Genomic DNA, 15,945 nt, shown 5'->3' on the forward strand with positions numbered 1-15,945 from the left:
TGCAAATCACAATCACTTCATTAGAAGGGGTAGATAAAGGTTAGAGGTTTATTCAAACTTTATGTGCAGCAGTGTTTTTTAACTGAGCATCTTCATCTTGTAGTGAAGTGCCAGACTGTGTCCACTGCTTAGAAGAGTTGTGTGTTTTTAATAAACAAAACTATATTTTAAATTTAACTAAAATCTCTGAACAATAAACACTGTTCGTTTCAATAATGAACTGATTCTTTACGCAGTATGCACAACAAAATGGAAACCAGTATAGCTATAAAGCTGATCAAAAGTCTAGTTGAATTGATTTATACATTTCTATGATAATCTCCTCAGATGTTATGTGAATGAAGACAGAGGGAAAAAATGAGCACTTACAATTGAAAAATGAGCAGAATTTATTTTCCTCATCTCCGAACAGTAAGATTACGACAGTTTAAACACATCAAAGCCAAACGTAAGGGAAAGACTTTCTGAAACCATTTCCCATCTGGACTCTAAATTGAACCGTCTTTTGAACCAGCAGTCTCTTGAGATCTTCCATAAAAGTGCAAAAAAGAAATGGAAACTGATATCTCACAAGGCTGGAGCAGATCATTCAACAAAATTAATTAATCATCGACTGATACAGATTTTAGGACTGTATTTTCCTCCTCTCAATCAGTGGGTCTGGCTTCAAAAGCTTCCCCATTCTCTAAGCCATCCTTTTCATGAGTTCACGCTGGAGTTATCTTTGATTTTACAACACCTACAGTCCAGCTCCCATTTCACAAGCTGCTCTTTGTCCAACAAATGTTTTCTTTCTTCATGATGCTGGATGCAAATTCTGTAAACAAAACAGGGAGAAAAGGTACAAGAGGAGGTTGATTGGTTTGTTTAATAGTGAGACGTAGCAGAGAGGCACTGAGGAATATTGATGCTCGGTTTCAGATTCAAATTCATCACCTGGCTCGTGGCGCTTTGTAGCGTGTCTGGAGGTTTAGGTCTCAGCCTCAGTTGGGGAACGTGTAGACCTGTAGTGAGAGATTGAAAAAATGAAGAAATGTGTTAAAAGAAAGTTATTTATTATGTTAAAATTAAAAAAGATACCCAGTGCTCTCCTGTTTTGTATCTTGTTGAGTTAAGGTTATTGACCATCTTCATCTTGACCAACGAGGTGAGCTTTCCCTCATCCCACATTTATTTCATCTTTTGGTATCAGCACCATAAAATGACACTTGATCCATTCATCACAATAATGTGTTTCCCAATTGTCTGTGTTGTATTTATCGGAACAGGACTGACATGACCTGAGTGTTAATGCAGGGCACACACTCCAGCATACAAATTACCTCCACTGATGAGATGTGGCTCAGGCCTCAGTGAGGGATAATGATGGAGTGTAAATAGGTGTTACTCTAAACACTGAACTAAAAAACAGGTGATAATTTAATGTAATAGTGACTGACATCAGTTTCAGTTTTCCAGTCTGCCGTTCATCAAGAGGGAAGTCCTAACATGTGATTCATCTCAAGATATGCAGTTAAAGATTTCACGGCAATAAAACTTTTCAGTTTAATGGTTACAAACTAAATGTGTAAACTTTGTTTTTCCAATTCACATAGAATCAAAAGGTACCATGTTTAGGTACCTAAACGCATCCTTGTGACTGTGAGGGAGTGGAAGAGTAGGCGGTTTTCCATGCTGGACATGAACACAGCATTGCAAGGTTAGATATTATAGAATATATAATATATATTATTAAGAATAAATATGTTAAATTGAAAATATATATATATATATATATATATATATATATATATATATATATATATATATATATATATATATATATATATATATATATATATATATATATATATATATACATATATATATATATATATACATATATATATATATATATATATATATATATATATATATATATATATATATATATATATATATACATATATATTTATATATATATACATATATAAAATAAATTTCCAACAATTGGTACTGTTGAGTACCGGCACTGATTGCCAGGTACCATGTATCGGTATCGTATTGTTTTAAATGTGAAAGGTACCCATCCCTATTTACAGCACACTGCCAGACCAGTAGAAGGCAGTTAGGCAAAGACAAACATACAAAAGCAAAAGTGAAACCTTAAACTCTTAAGACCCAAGCTTTTGTCTGGTGTGCATTTTTTAATTCACCTTGCTATTTGGGATAAGTAAAACTTAATAAATATCACAATTAAACTTGTTCTTTTTCAGGAAGTTTGGTTATTTGTGTTATGAGTTCTCTATTAGTTCTTTGTTAGAAGTATTATTGTACTTAAATACATTTGTTTGTTTTTTTCACTGAAATGGGTGTAATGTCGTGATTTCACTAAAAGATAATGTGGGCTGTGTCCCTAAATGTGGCTAGTACGTCAAAGTTTGATAAATGAAGTATCATGGGTCTGAGAGGCAGAAATGTAATGTCCACATATGCAGACGCTGGGTCTTTAGCGAATATAAGGAGAACGCAAACTAGCATCGATATGTGTAGCTCTATGATTTCTGCTAGCCTGTTAGCATGGAAGATATTCAGTCTCTGCTGGTTTTAATTGTGTTTCATTCCTCTGAGGATGGATTTGTTTACACCTGAAAGGAGACAAGCACTAGTGGCAAAGCTATCACTGGTTACAAAACATCTTCAACCAGTAAAACATCAACATCAACATAAACTGAAATGCATTTCTGAGGACTTCTTCTTTGTTTCAACAGCTGTTGTAAACTGGATATCCACTGACATGTTCAGCTGAAGGTCTCCTGTTTAGAGGGTCACTCTTTAAACTGGAACACCAGGAGCTGATAGAGACACATTCACACTATCAGGCTCAAAGAAGATCAATGTTTAGGAGGTGCCTAAAGTTCCTGTATATGTGGGAGGTACTACTTCCCAGGCATGTACGTTTTAAGGAGTAAAATTATTGCCACAGAACTATATTTAAACCCTGTTTCCTTCAGTCACAACAGCTCATTTGTCTATCAGCATACACCATACACTTTGCCTTGTATGTTTCCTTAGATTTGGAGATGTAAAGATTTTTGCACACTAAGACAGGCAGGCACACTTTAGCTGTTAGCATGGAAGCTAAGTCTACTTCTTTGCCTCCAGTTAGGCTGACAAACAGTTTCGGACAGCATTTCAAATATGGCCGCCGCTGTTGAGAGGCTTTGAGTCTCAGCTTCAGCAGGTTTTCAGTGAGGCCAAGCATGGACTTTATAAAGTCTGTGGTTTCCAACAGGGGACACTTCAATGTCTACTGGTTGTTGTTAGGAAAACCTCTCTGAAAGCCAAAGAAGTGTGTGGAAAATCTTAGTCCTGGATGTTCAGCTACTGTGGATGGTGGGCACTGTAAGTAGACTGGTAGAGGATAGGGTATGTTAGCAGGTCAGACTGGCATGAGCTTTTCTAATCTGATGAGACTTGAACTTTGGAGGGCATCAATTTGGTGACCTGATGAATAGCTGTGAGGTCACTGTGAGTCATGATGACTCCAGGCCTGCTGGGTACCATGGACTAGCTGTTCCTTTCTGGAAACACTATTTGTTTACTTGCTGAGCTGATGGATGCCCTGAGCACTGTCCCATTTCTAGGTTTTCTCCTGTCTTTGAAAAAGCGGTGGTGGGTAACCCAGGAACACGGGTGGAGCCCCCTTTTGGTTCTGTGGGTATGATCAGGGCGACTTTGACAACCAGCATCATCATCAGATTTGTGAATGACTGATAACGATGGAAAGGAAACGAGAAACAACTTTTTGAAGAAGCAAGAAAGATGGAGAACGTGGAGACCTCTTGACACTCGAGGTTCATGTTTTTTAATTTTCCATCAAAGACAAAAAATGTAGCAGAAACCTGATCAGCTTTGGCTGCTGCAGCGCGACTACAAAGGTTCAACTACAAAGGTTCAGGCTGTTACTGTAGCTGAGTTAGCTCAACAACCTAGCTGGCCCCTTGTGAGGTTTTCCTTCCTCCTCACTTCAAACCTTCACTGTTATGACTCAGCTTTAGTGTGACCATTACATTGGCATTACTTTCAGAAAGGCCACAGTCACAGAGCAGGAGTCATCTTCATGTTTATTACCTGACTGGCTTGATACTTCTTGTTTTGTGTCACCGTTCACTGCTGTCTGTCAACAGTTTTTATGACACTGAATGATCCTACTGTATGATACAGAACAAATACCTCATCATTTTGTTAAAAGGGGGGTGTTCTGCTTTCGCATGTTTTAAACATAGATTCAAAGTAACACTTCTAGATGTTCAGACTGAACAGGTGCAGATTTTCAAACCTCTACAGGTTTAGATTTTGTAGAAATCCCAGAATCTGTATATCGATCAGAATAGTACGCTCTAAAAACAAGATCTCCACAAGAATTTGATAAATGATAAGGTCAACTTATTAGGATCTCCTAACTGGTTCACAACATGTTGGAGGGGCGGGCCTTAATCACCAAGGTCTCTAAAAGGCTTCCAGAGAGCTGATTCATCAGAGGGAAGGGGGTATGTGGCGTAGGGATCCTTAGAGACAGCAGCTATAGCAAAGTGTTTTAGAGAGAAGTCAGAAGAAGTTTTTTTTAAAATCCAGAGTGAGAACCATTCGGATTTTCAGCTATAGATCAAACTACTTTGGGAGAGGAGGGGCACACTTTAAAGCCCAAGAACATACAAATACCTGATTTAAACATTTTAGAATTTACTTGATGGACAAGGAGTATGGCGGCTGACGTAAGGCTTAGTGTTCTTCAGTGGCTACAAATGCATAAGTTCAACAATGAAACAGAAATTCATATAACGATTAAAAAAAAACAAAAACAAAAAAAAAAACATTACACAAAAAGACAAATAACAGCCAATACATACATGATAATGATTCAAAAATAAATGCAGTAATCAAATGCTAATTAAATAATTTGAGAAACAGTGGAAGTATGATTCATCTGTGAAGCTGGCCAAATCAACATTTTATGCCAGGGTAAAACAGTCTTGTGATGTGCTGGTTTTTTCTCATTTAGACTTTATTTAAACTTAATAAAAAAGGTTAAAAAGTGTCACAGTGCAACAATGGTGAGGTGTGATATGAAACTCAGAAGCTACCAAATGTATACTCTACATTACAGCCTGCTAGTAACACCAGCTGCATTGCTAACAGAGTTGTAACTAACTTCAGCTAGACTTAGAAGCAGTAACTTCAGCATAGCTGTCAATCAGCCTCAAAATAAGTCACATGGATTTGATGTACAGATACTCATTATATCCCCATTTGTGGCTTTTTAAGAGTTTGTGTTTCTAAATTTGCTGAAATGTCCTAACAAAGACCACTGTTGTTGAAGACCACTTAGCCTGATTGGCCACCAAAGAAAAGACTTGCCGCATGAGAAGTTCCTTCTCATTACATCCAACCATCTGGTTGATCAGAGGATGTCAAAAGAAAATCCTAATTACTTTCTGAAACTGGAGACTGTCTGAAACAGCTTTTAATATTTTGGTGTAAGTCTGGCTTTAAACAGCTTCACATGTGAACCTTAATGTTTAATCTAGTCGAAAAACCAGGTTCAATCAGTATCATTTCTTTTTATTTTACACAGTTTTAAAATAAATATGATACCCTAACAGTTACTAATATGGATTCAATATATATTTATTAGTCTTTATGTTTTTTCACGTCTTTTTATATCGTGAAATTAATATAATAATTTGCTGTTATTGTTTGGTGTAGTTCAGACCCTCATTTATGCTCTGTAAATCTTATCTGGTGCGTCACAGTCTCATGTGTAAGGCTCAAATCCCCCTGCAAGGAAGGCAAGCTCTAAATGAGTTTTTTTCCTCTTAATGAAGGTCAGGAGAGAGTCACATCTTTCCTTTTGTGATAATTTATCCCTATCTCCTGTTATCTCTCTTGCCCCTTTAATCCTAATTGTATTGTATAATTGTGTGATGTGGCCTTGTGGTCTTTGAAGTGTTGCCCCTATCCTTTCATTATTACCTGATGCCTTGAACCTTTGTTAATTTTTCGCCGCTCTGCACTGCACTCCTCAGTGTTGCACAATAAAAGCGAGAACAGCTTAAGTTTAGTCATTTTGAAATATTTTATTCAGGACTGATATTATATGACTGAGAAATAATCATCACATAGATATAATATATATGTACAGTTTAGTGACATATGACCCATGCTGGGTATGCAGCTGCTCGTTGCTGATTTGATTGCTTCTCAGTGTCAATGAATGGAACTTGTGAGAGGGTAACATAAAAGATCTGCCGTATTATGTTCTGAATTATAGCTCAGAATTATTTCTACAGTGGTAAGAGAGTCTTTTCTTGAATGACATAGCAACTTGAAGCATTAAAAATTCAATGCAGGTATTTTAATTGTGCATGAACCTTCTTGAACCATTTCTATAGGCAGATTGATACGATAAATGTAACGTGAAGACAAAGCCTTGACCATAAACACTCAGTATTTAAGCTTTCAGGCAGGTAGAACACTTCATGTGAAGGAAACGGAAAGTATTATGCAGCTGTTGAATAGTTCTTTATTTTTAAAGGAGTCATATAAGTGTTATGTATGCTGATACACCTTCCTACATATTCAGGGAGTGAAATGCTGTAACTGTCTCTCTTTAGAAACTTTGAAAAATCTGCTATTATCAGCAAGTGAGCACTCTACACTTTGCACATTTTATTTTCTGTTGAGCTAATATGCTTTGGCAAACTTGAACATGTGCCTAGAAAAACTCAATGGTGTCCAAATGTAATCATGGAGAGGGATTCCTCCGTATTGCAGATAGCCTTGGCTAATTGTTAGCACAATGTAGCCAACAGTTAGATAAATGTTATTATTTTGTTTTATTTTATTATTTAACTTAAATCATTTTTCCCGCAATTTGCACCTAGCATCTGCTCCAATAAGGATCAAAGTGGCATCAAATCCATCTATCAATGCAGACAAAAATAATCTTCAGACTTGAAATAACTTTTTAATGGCATGTTATGTTATGATATGATAAATGCTGTGTTGTCAAGGTGTTATTTTTACACTACACCTTGTCCACCCTGTTTGAAGGTAAGTAACCATATGCATTTCTGGGCATCCTGATAATGTGCTTATGATCAAATATACTGCCATGATAGTTCCATTACTTCTCGGAGTGAAGCTCTTTGACGGTGTGGGAAAGGGCTTTGAAACATTGTGCTGAGAAGAAGGAAAAGTTGGAAAAGTTGCAGCCTGTGTGAGTTGTCTCAGTTTCTAATATTTTATTTTTTCACAGAGAACCATCACTAAATAGGATGGAAATACAATAAAAGGCATTGAAATGTCAACCCTAGCTTTTAAGAGTTTTTGAGGAAGGACGCAATGAGCAGTAAAGAAAACCTCTTAGCGCTTCAGCACCATGGACAGTTCCGGTGGGGGAGCTTACCTCGGTGCTCTCCACGGGAGCCCAAGTTGGCTAATAGGCTCTGTGTGTGTCGGCCCGCTCCCCATTCACTGTTTAAGGCGAGATGGATGGACATGTGTCCTTAGATAATCCTAGTTGTGTGTGTGTGTGTGTGTGTGTGTGTGTGTGTGTGTGTGTGTGTGTGTGTGTGTGTGTGTGTGTGTGTGTGTGTGTGTGTGTGTGTGGTTCTTGGGGGGGCGGGGGTCCCACGCGCCCGGAGCACATCTCTATTTGTGACTATTTGTTGTTTATGCTTAATTTGACTTCTAAATGGCTGGGATAAACTTTGACTAGTTGTTATTTTCACAACAACACAAACAAACATGTTCTGCTATCTCTAGGAGATACTCTCCCTAACACGCTGAAATCAAACATATTATTACACAGATCTATTTATTGGTCTAATAACATTTTTTTAATGTGGTGATAAACCTTCTTTTTTTTCCACTCACGTTTCCTCACGTGTCCAAATGTTAAAAGTTTCTTTAGAGGTGAAAAAGTTTTTAGAAATTGGTGACGCGCACCAAAAGCAAACCACAAATATTTGATGTCTTAACTCTAATTCCGTGTTTTTATCTTGGCTGTAGGACAGTATTGCACCGACATTATTTTGTGTTTGGAAAATTACAGATAAACTGTCGATAGAAAAAAATAATCATCTCCATCCTCAACAAATGAAATCCTATTGCATTTCTCATTATCCAGTTAAATTGTCGAGGGAACTTTCAGGCGTGCATTTATTAGACAACCCGATTTTGAATAAGAAACATAGTCGACCTCTCCCTCGTGAGCACGGGAGGCTCAGCCTCTAAAATAATTTCCTCTTATCTGATTCATTGATCTCTGAATGAAGCCTATAAGCTGCTGTAGGTTCAGAGCAGCCTACATGTCAAATTGCATCCACGCTGCTCAGTGACAGATAACATGACACAATTTAAAACTTCAAATATGCGCTGAAATAAACAACCCGAGCATGCAGTATACTACCTCATGGAGGCTGATGAACATCACAGTCTGCCGATTGGGAGGATTTGAGGAGCTTTTTCTCTTTGCAGGCTTCCGTTCGACGCGTAAAAAAAGAAAAAGTCGGGGGCGTCCTCAGCTGTGGGCTACATTGTTCTGTGGGGTCGGGGTGAGGGGGGATATTTCTCCCTAACCAAAAACAGGCATTTTGAACGATAATTTCAGGGTTTGTAAAGGAAGATATGATGGAAATCGTCTTGTTAGAAGGTATTGCGCTTGACGCATGCGTGTGTGAGGAGACAGGGAGAGAGAGCGTGAGAAAGAGACACATGGTGTGGAAATATGAGAACATCAGAGGCTGAAAAATTAACCAAATGTGAATTTTTTAAGTTGAAAAAATTTACATTAATTTGTTCTGCTTCCGCTGACTCTTTAGTCCTGTAAATCAACGACTCGTTAATCTTTTTAAAGTTCAGATATTTTTCCTTGTTTCGTTTATTTACTTGATTTATTTGTCATGCTAGCATATTAACGACACCAGCATGTCGGTGTTGTGTTGTAACATGTTAAATAAACTACAGGACATCTTCAAAGTACCGCGCACTGCTTATGACACACACTCTGGGAGAGACCAGATGGTATTTGCAATAGGATGTGGTCCACAACATCCGCGTGTGTGGGTTCATGTGTGCGCGCGCGCACATACATAACTACGTAGGCCGGAGACAACCTTAAATAAATCTACTTAGCGGTGTAACTAACAAGAGACGACTCTCAGGATTGTATCTCCAATCACAGCGTTTAGACGGTGTGAAAAAAATCATCTGTCTGCGGCTCGTTTAATAATCACAGCTGAAGGAATCATATATCACGCACATTAGCCCGAGGGCTATTAGGCAATGGTCCTCGTTTGAATTTGCATTTTAAAAACCATCACTCTGCCTCCTTAAAACCACACTGCAGAACTGATGTGAGCTAATGCAACAATTAGAGACACACAATGACGCTTTTCTCAACCTTTACAGTTGATGTAATATTTTCTTGGTGTTTGTAATTCTGTCTTCAAACACTTGAGCTTTATATAGGTTCAATATCGATGGCACGCGGGGGCTTTAAGTGTGCGCGCGAGGGCTTACGTACATGTGCTCGCGCGAATTGCTTCGTTGGGGCCTTTGTGCTATGTGGAAATATGCATTTTGCGAGTAAATGGTAGATGTTTCAAGTTGAATGCAAACATTTGGGGAAATATCGAAGCTTAATTTGAGTTGATTTTATTCTGCTGCTTGTACCTTTAAACATTGGGGTCAACGTGACAGCCTGAAGCTAAAGGGGAGAGGGTAAATGCCCTGCTGGAGTGTCTTTGAGCAATAGCTGTACTGAGGCCCCAGCAGGTGCATGGACGCTGCTTTAGTTATCATTAAAGCGAAAATACGAGATCCTCCTTGAAATTAGCTTTTTTTCCCATTATTATCATTATTTTTATTATTTTTATTATTATTATTATTATTATTATTATGATTATTATTATTATTATTATTATTATTATTATTATTATTATTATTGTGAACCAATTCTCTGAGAAATAGTCCCAAATAGCAGCTCTTGTAACACCTTTCTATGTGTATTTTGGCGACACACCTTAAAAAGTGCTCCCCTATATTTCAGTGTAAAGCTGTGCGTAAATTGGTTGCACGGTAAAGTCACCCCCCTGGATTGAAGTCAGGTTTTAAGTGGAAAAGAGGTTGAAGGTCCATGTTTGTTGCGATTCATTACATTAAATGGAATCAGGGAGGGATCCTGAGTATCACCCCCCATCCTCCTCCACCCCCTCCGCACACACACACACTCACTCACACACGCACAAACACGCATCCCTCCTTCCTTTTTTTCTCTTACTACCACCCGCTCTTTGTTTATGTTGTAATGTACATATATTTTTTGGTGAAGGTATTATAATAGGCGCTCTTCGTGCTGATTGGGCGCTCAGGTTGGTGAGTGAACGCCCTGCAGATTATGTCAGATTGCGTGCAGAAACCAAACCAGCCCAGCCTTTGAACTTCACCGCTTTTGGCTCGTATTCACGCTCTTCCGCTCATTTCCAAGCCAGGTGCTTGACGACAAACCTCAGAGAGAGAGAGGAAGAGTGTGTCGCAGAAAAAAATCACACTTTTACGACTCCTGCAAACTGACTGCGGAACATTGCTTTCACCTTTGAGGATTTTTTTACGTGTGTGCATCTTGCATGTGTTTTTTTTCCTGTATTGCCCGCCGCAGGTCTGAAAGAGAGTTGTTACTGGACTTGAACGAACGCGCATCAGTGTTTTAACTCGGGAGAAAGCAAATCACCGGCTGGATTTTTATTTTATTCTGTTTTATTTTTTACTCTTTTCCAGACTACGAACACCTCAGACGTGGCATGACTGGTATCTGGCATCTGGACAGGTGAATAGTTTCCCTTCCTTCCGATAAGAACTTTTCCTCGTCATTAACATTGAGGATAAAAGCGCACTTTTTTTGTAAAGATGTCAAAGCCGGCAGATCATATCAAGAGACCCATGAACGCGTTCATGGTCTGGTCCCGGGGCCAGAGGAGGAAAATGGCACAGGAGAATCCTAAAATGCACAACTCGGAGATCAGCAAAAGACTGGGCGCCGAGTGGAAGCTGCTCTCCGAGTCCGAGAAGAGACCTTACATCGACGAGGCCAAGAGGCTGCGCGCTCAGCACATGAAGGAGCACCCCGACTACAAGTACAGACCCCGGCGTAAGCCCAAGAACCTGCTCAAGAAGGACAGGTACGTTTTTCCTCTGCCTTACCTCGGGGACACTGACCACCTGAAGGGACTGCCCGTGTCGGCCGCGGACTCTCTTTTGGGCCCCGTGGATAAAGCACGCGCTTTTCTGCCGCCGACGTCCGCCCCGTACTCCTTCCTCGACCCGAGCCAGTTCAGCTCCAGTGCCATCCAGAAGATGACAGAGATGCCCCACACGTTGAGCACCAGCACTTTGCCGTACGCGTCCTCCTTGGGATACCAGAACGGCGCGTTCGGCACCCTTGGGTGTCCCAGTCAGCACACCCACACCCACCCTTCGCCCACAAACCCGGGCTATGTGGTCCCGTGTAACTGCACAGCCTGGTCAGCGTCCAGTTTACAGCCCCCGGTGGCCTACATACTTTTTCCAGGTATGACCAAGACTGGGATAGACCCATACTCATCCGCACACGCCACTGCCATGTAACCCTCAAGACTCTTTCTTTTTTCTAATTCACTTGAATACTGAAATGCATGTAAATACAACACGGACAGCGCGCCCGGTTTAAAAGGCATGAACAGTATTACCTGCCTTGGACTTGTTATGGCAAAAAATAAAGAGGAAAAAACAAAACTTTTGCAGAAATCCAACAAGTTCCCGAGCTGAGCAGAAGGAGCTGGATTTAAAGGACGGTGCCCTGTGAACTGTAAGAAATGTAAATGTTATAACGTTTATGGCAGCCAGAAAAGGAGGCCTTTAACTTTATTTATTGTGTACATTTCAATGCTAATATGCTGATTTGTGTTGATTATCGATAGGGTATTCTTTTTATTTGAAAATTTGGCTTGCACAATTAGCATTCTTCTTTCCTGTATAGGCCTGAGTAGTCCTCATTTTGGCACTCGTAATTTTATTCTGATGCTCTGGTCAAAATCAGGACCTCGAGGCTGGATTATATACGGGTCATATTGTTTATATTTATCACAAACTGGCACATAAAACAAGACGGCCTATTTAAGAAGACAACAAGAAAAAAAAATCATCTTTTACATCCAAATGTTTTATTTTGCATTTTTCCTGTGGTTCAGTGCTGATATAGTCACACGCGTCTTCTATTTTGTATTTTGTTTTTTATTTTTAAGGATAACTTCTATTTGAATTCCAGGAGTTAATAAGTGTATTATCATCTAAGATGGTAATTTAAAAACCTGTCATGTTATGGAAAGGATAATGTATTTAGAAGGTTGATACCTCCTGCTCTTTGTTCACAAGCTGAGCAAAGGCATTTCGAATAAAGACAATCTGTCTTCAACGCTACCAATCTGCTGTATTTGTAGGTTATTGGGTTCTGCAGATGGCAGAGATAGAGGGAGTACTGTGCACTAGCTGCGGGGAGTTGGACCCACTAGAATTAATGAGTAGATTAAAAATGCTGGACTAAAAATACCAACTCAATAATCTCATGAAAAAAAAACTTGAGTTTATAATTTTGAATGTGATTTGCAAAAATTGAGTTTAAACCAACTTAAATGTAAAAGCCCATCTGACCCACTCTGATCGATACATGTGAAAGTCTTTGGACTCAACATTAACGCACAATAATCCTCTTTTTCCTGATCGATCCTTTTCCCTCGCGTGTTGCTTTCCAGCTGTCAAACTCCTCCACTCTGATCATTTCTCTAACAAGGCTTAATTACCTCCGCGTTTGGCTGCTTTTTTCCCTCTTTCATAGTTGGGAACAGGTCTGAGACATGTTCAGCGGTGCAGTGCAGCACGGTGAAGGTGTTTTTGTGACTCTGGGATGAACCGGTTGTGATCTTTTGATGTTTGACAGTTCAGGAGAGGAGAGGCCTCCCTGGAGGGATTCCGCCCGTCCGACTTGTCTGACTGCTTAATCACTTCAAGGAGGGAGCCTTCCTCTTAATTATAGGTTTAACTAATGGAACAACTTGAATGTGAGCTGATTTTTTTTCTCTCCTCTAACTCACTGTCTGTCTGTAGAGCAGCACACCACAGGCTACAGTGCGGTTTAAATATCCCTGCGTGTGTGTTTACTTTGTGAAAAAAACAGGAGCTACAGCCAAAAGCCCGCTAAACGCCTGTTATCACCAACTCATTCACACGTGTTTAAACGTGTGTAAACTTGTGAATGATAGGCAGTACTCCCATTAAGATAATACTGAATGAAAACAGCTCACAACTCCAATTATTAAACAAACATTTACAGATTTAAATGTGAATTCGGCGCAGTTTCTCCATCCTCTCTGCTAATAGAGATCAGGATTTACGCACCGCGGTGCAGCCTACACATATACTCCTAATGCTGCACGACTGTAGTATTAATTAAAAATTTCATTCCACATCCAAATTGTTTACTTATCTGCCAGGAACATATGCTGAGAGAAGTTAAGATTCACGATTCTGCACTATTGCCCAAGGTGCAATTTCAATCCTGGGGAGGAAAGATGGGAAGGAGGGAAGGGAGGGAGCGAGAAGGGGAGGAGGACGGGCAGATTTTTATGACAGACTTAGTCCTTATCTGGAGCTGTAAATTAGGGTGATACTTCATTGAACCGAATGTGAAGTTTTACATCAAACCCCTTAAGCGTCCTAATTCAACTTTGAAATTAGACAATTATAATTACTTTCAGGAGGAACAGCAGACGTGGATTTTATTTTTTGCATGATGGGAACGCTGTGAAAACTCCGTCTTTTTGCATTAATACCGTTGTTTCAACCACAGCTTTTATTCTTTCCATTAATGTATTTTATTAAAGCTGTTTCAAGTTTTGCCGGATCCTCTCACTCCACCTGTAATTATCCAACTTAGTCACGGAAATTGAGTGTGGTTACACCGCCCTGAAATAAATAACCTCAACGATAACCGGCATCTGAAAGGTATAATGGGAGGGAAATTATGATTTGAAATTATAGCAGGGGGTGTGGGTTTAAATCTCTCTTTAACTCTTCCCCCCTTGACGTTTTTATTGGAGCACAACAGAGAGAATTCAATCTGCCTTATCTCTCCAGGACTCCTTTTACGCGCCAGATCAGAGAAAAAGGAGAGGATAATTGTTCTTTATTTTATTTAATTTAACGCGACAGCCAGCGCTTTCAGGTCATTTATATGCTTCATTTGGTGATAAAAGTCAACGAGGAGGGAGACACCGAGTTAAAGAGGCGCTTTTACTTCTCCCTGCACAACACTCAGAGTCCAAAAAAATGTAAAACAGATGAAACAAAAATAGCGCAAAGAGGAGGGAGGAAGGGAGGAGGGGGACAAGACATTTTTAATTAAAAAGCCATGGGTCATTTACATTATTGTCTTTTAATGTTACCCTGAAATCATCTGCAGTAAATGGAGTTTGATAAGTGGCTGTTGAGAATGTGGTTTTGTATTAAGGCGTGCTAATTTCCCAAATCAAAAGAAAAAGTCCCCTCGAGGAGAGGAGGAAGAAAAAAATACCACTGATGAAGATGACTGTCATTGTTGCTTCAAGAAGAAGAAAAAGAACGATTAAATGCTAAATACAAGCTCGCTTATCAAAGATGCATCCCTCTAACGCGTGTGACAACGCGAGATTTGACTGAAAAAAATATATACTGAGAAATTATTTTGGGTAGGGATAAAAACTGATCTCATTTCAGCATATTAAATATTGTCTCTGAAAGACCAAGAAAAAAAAGAAAAGAAAAAGAAATCATCACTGGCTAAATCCTGGTCTATCTAAAATTGAATCTGGGATAGCAGTCTGACGGGAGGAAAAGTAAAACCGTACAGTTGTGTTGTTTGAAGACGCGGGGGCTTGAATTTGGGGGTCCCTGAATTCTCATTTGAAAGAAATGAAATGGTGAACGAGCTGATAAAGAAGAAAGGGAACGGATGAGCTGAGAGAAAAGGAATCACGCCACGGTTGTTTAATGTGCTGCGCCTGACGGAAAAGTGATTTACACCAAGACTTTATTCTCCTCCGACACAGACAGAAAGACAGACACACACACACACACACACACACACACACACACACACACACACACAGACTGTTTGTTGACTGTTTGTTTTATTTATTCATCGCGCGCAAATACATCCACGCACGCACGTGGGCCTACAATCCCCCTGAAGTTCATCGGACACAGATAGAGGAAGCCTCACTAAGAATGACGTACTTCACTTCAGCACGTGTGCACGCGCTCCTCTCGTTCATCACGCTCATTTTCTGCCCCTGATGGGTCGCTGTAGTTGTTTTTAGACTCGAAACACGTTAAACTTATTTAAAGTGAGTTTAACTGATTTATAATTGTAACGTTTTTTATTTAAAGCTGATAAGATCTGACACGGTGCCACGTGCCCTCAGCTTTGAGAGGCCTCAGAAATCACGAACTGATTCACCGGCCGCTCTCAAAGTACACACACGGTGTCACTTCACTTCTTTTTTTTTCAAGAATTTATCTATTGACTCCTGCAAGTTTTTAACATTTCCACTTCAAATGTTTAACTTATTCCTGCAAGTTTTTATATTTATTTATTTTCATTGTCAATATTACAACGATTAAGAATTAGCTGTAGTAAAGAAACTGTAAAATGCAACGTTATTAAACACAACGTGTTAACTCACCATGGCCTATAACTCAGTGTTAGAGACCTTTAAATATGGAGTCCCAAGTGAACCCTTAGGATTAAATCCCCAAAACAAAATGTGCTGGTTGTCCTTTTTTTCAAATTACTTTGAAACGTCTGTCCTATTTTTTTTATTATTATTT

At 39.4% G+C, this 15,945-nt stretch overlaps 1 protein-coding gene and 1 long non-coding RNA gene across 2 annotated transcripts; one reads left to right on the forward strand and one right to left on the reverse strand.

Moving 5' to 3' along the window:
• Positions 1–365: 365 nt before the first annotated feature.
• Positions 366–8,706, reverse strand: LOC141789532 (uncharacterized). The gene is made up of 3 exons (XR_012598214.1): positions 8,456–8,706; positions 937–1,004; positions 366–817 (listed from the first exon to the last, which is right to left on the reverse strand). It is a non-coding gene; the product is annotated as an uncharacterized LOC141789532 (long non-coding RNA).
• A 1,667-nt stretch (positions 8,707–10,373) lies between these two features.
• Positions 10,374–12,874, forward strand: sox14 (SRY-box transcription factor 14). The gene has a single exon (XM_074668246.1). The coding sequence runs from the start codon at positions 10,954–10,956 to the stop codon at positions 11,668–11,670; it is 717 nt and encodes a 238-aa protein (XP_074524347.1). The 5' UTR covers positions 10,374–10,953; the 3' UTR covers positions 11,671–12,874.
• The last annotated feature ends 3,071 nt before the right edge of the window (positions 12,875–15,945 follow it).

This window comes from Halichoeres trimaculatus, unplaced genomic scaffold, assembly GCF_033239565.1.
Source record: "Halichoeres trimaculatus isolate MK-OKI-2021-1 unplaced genomic scaffold, fHalTri1.1 fHalTri1_scaffold_4, whole genome shotgun sequence".
NCBI classification, from domain to species: Eukaryota; Metazoa; Chordata; class Actinopteri; order Labriformes; family Labridae; genus Halichoeres; species Halichoeres trimaculatus.

What these genes read in the sequence shown, in the direction of transcription:
- sox14 (XM_074668246.1), top strand. Translation starts at nt 10,954, where the DNA reads ATGTCAAAGCCGGCAGATCATATCAAGAGACCCATGAACGCGTTCATG.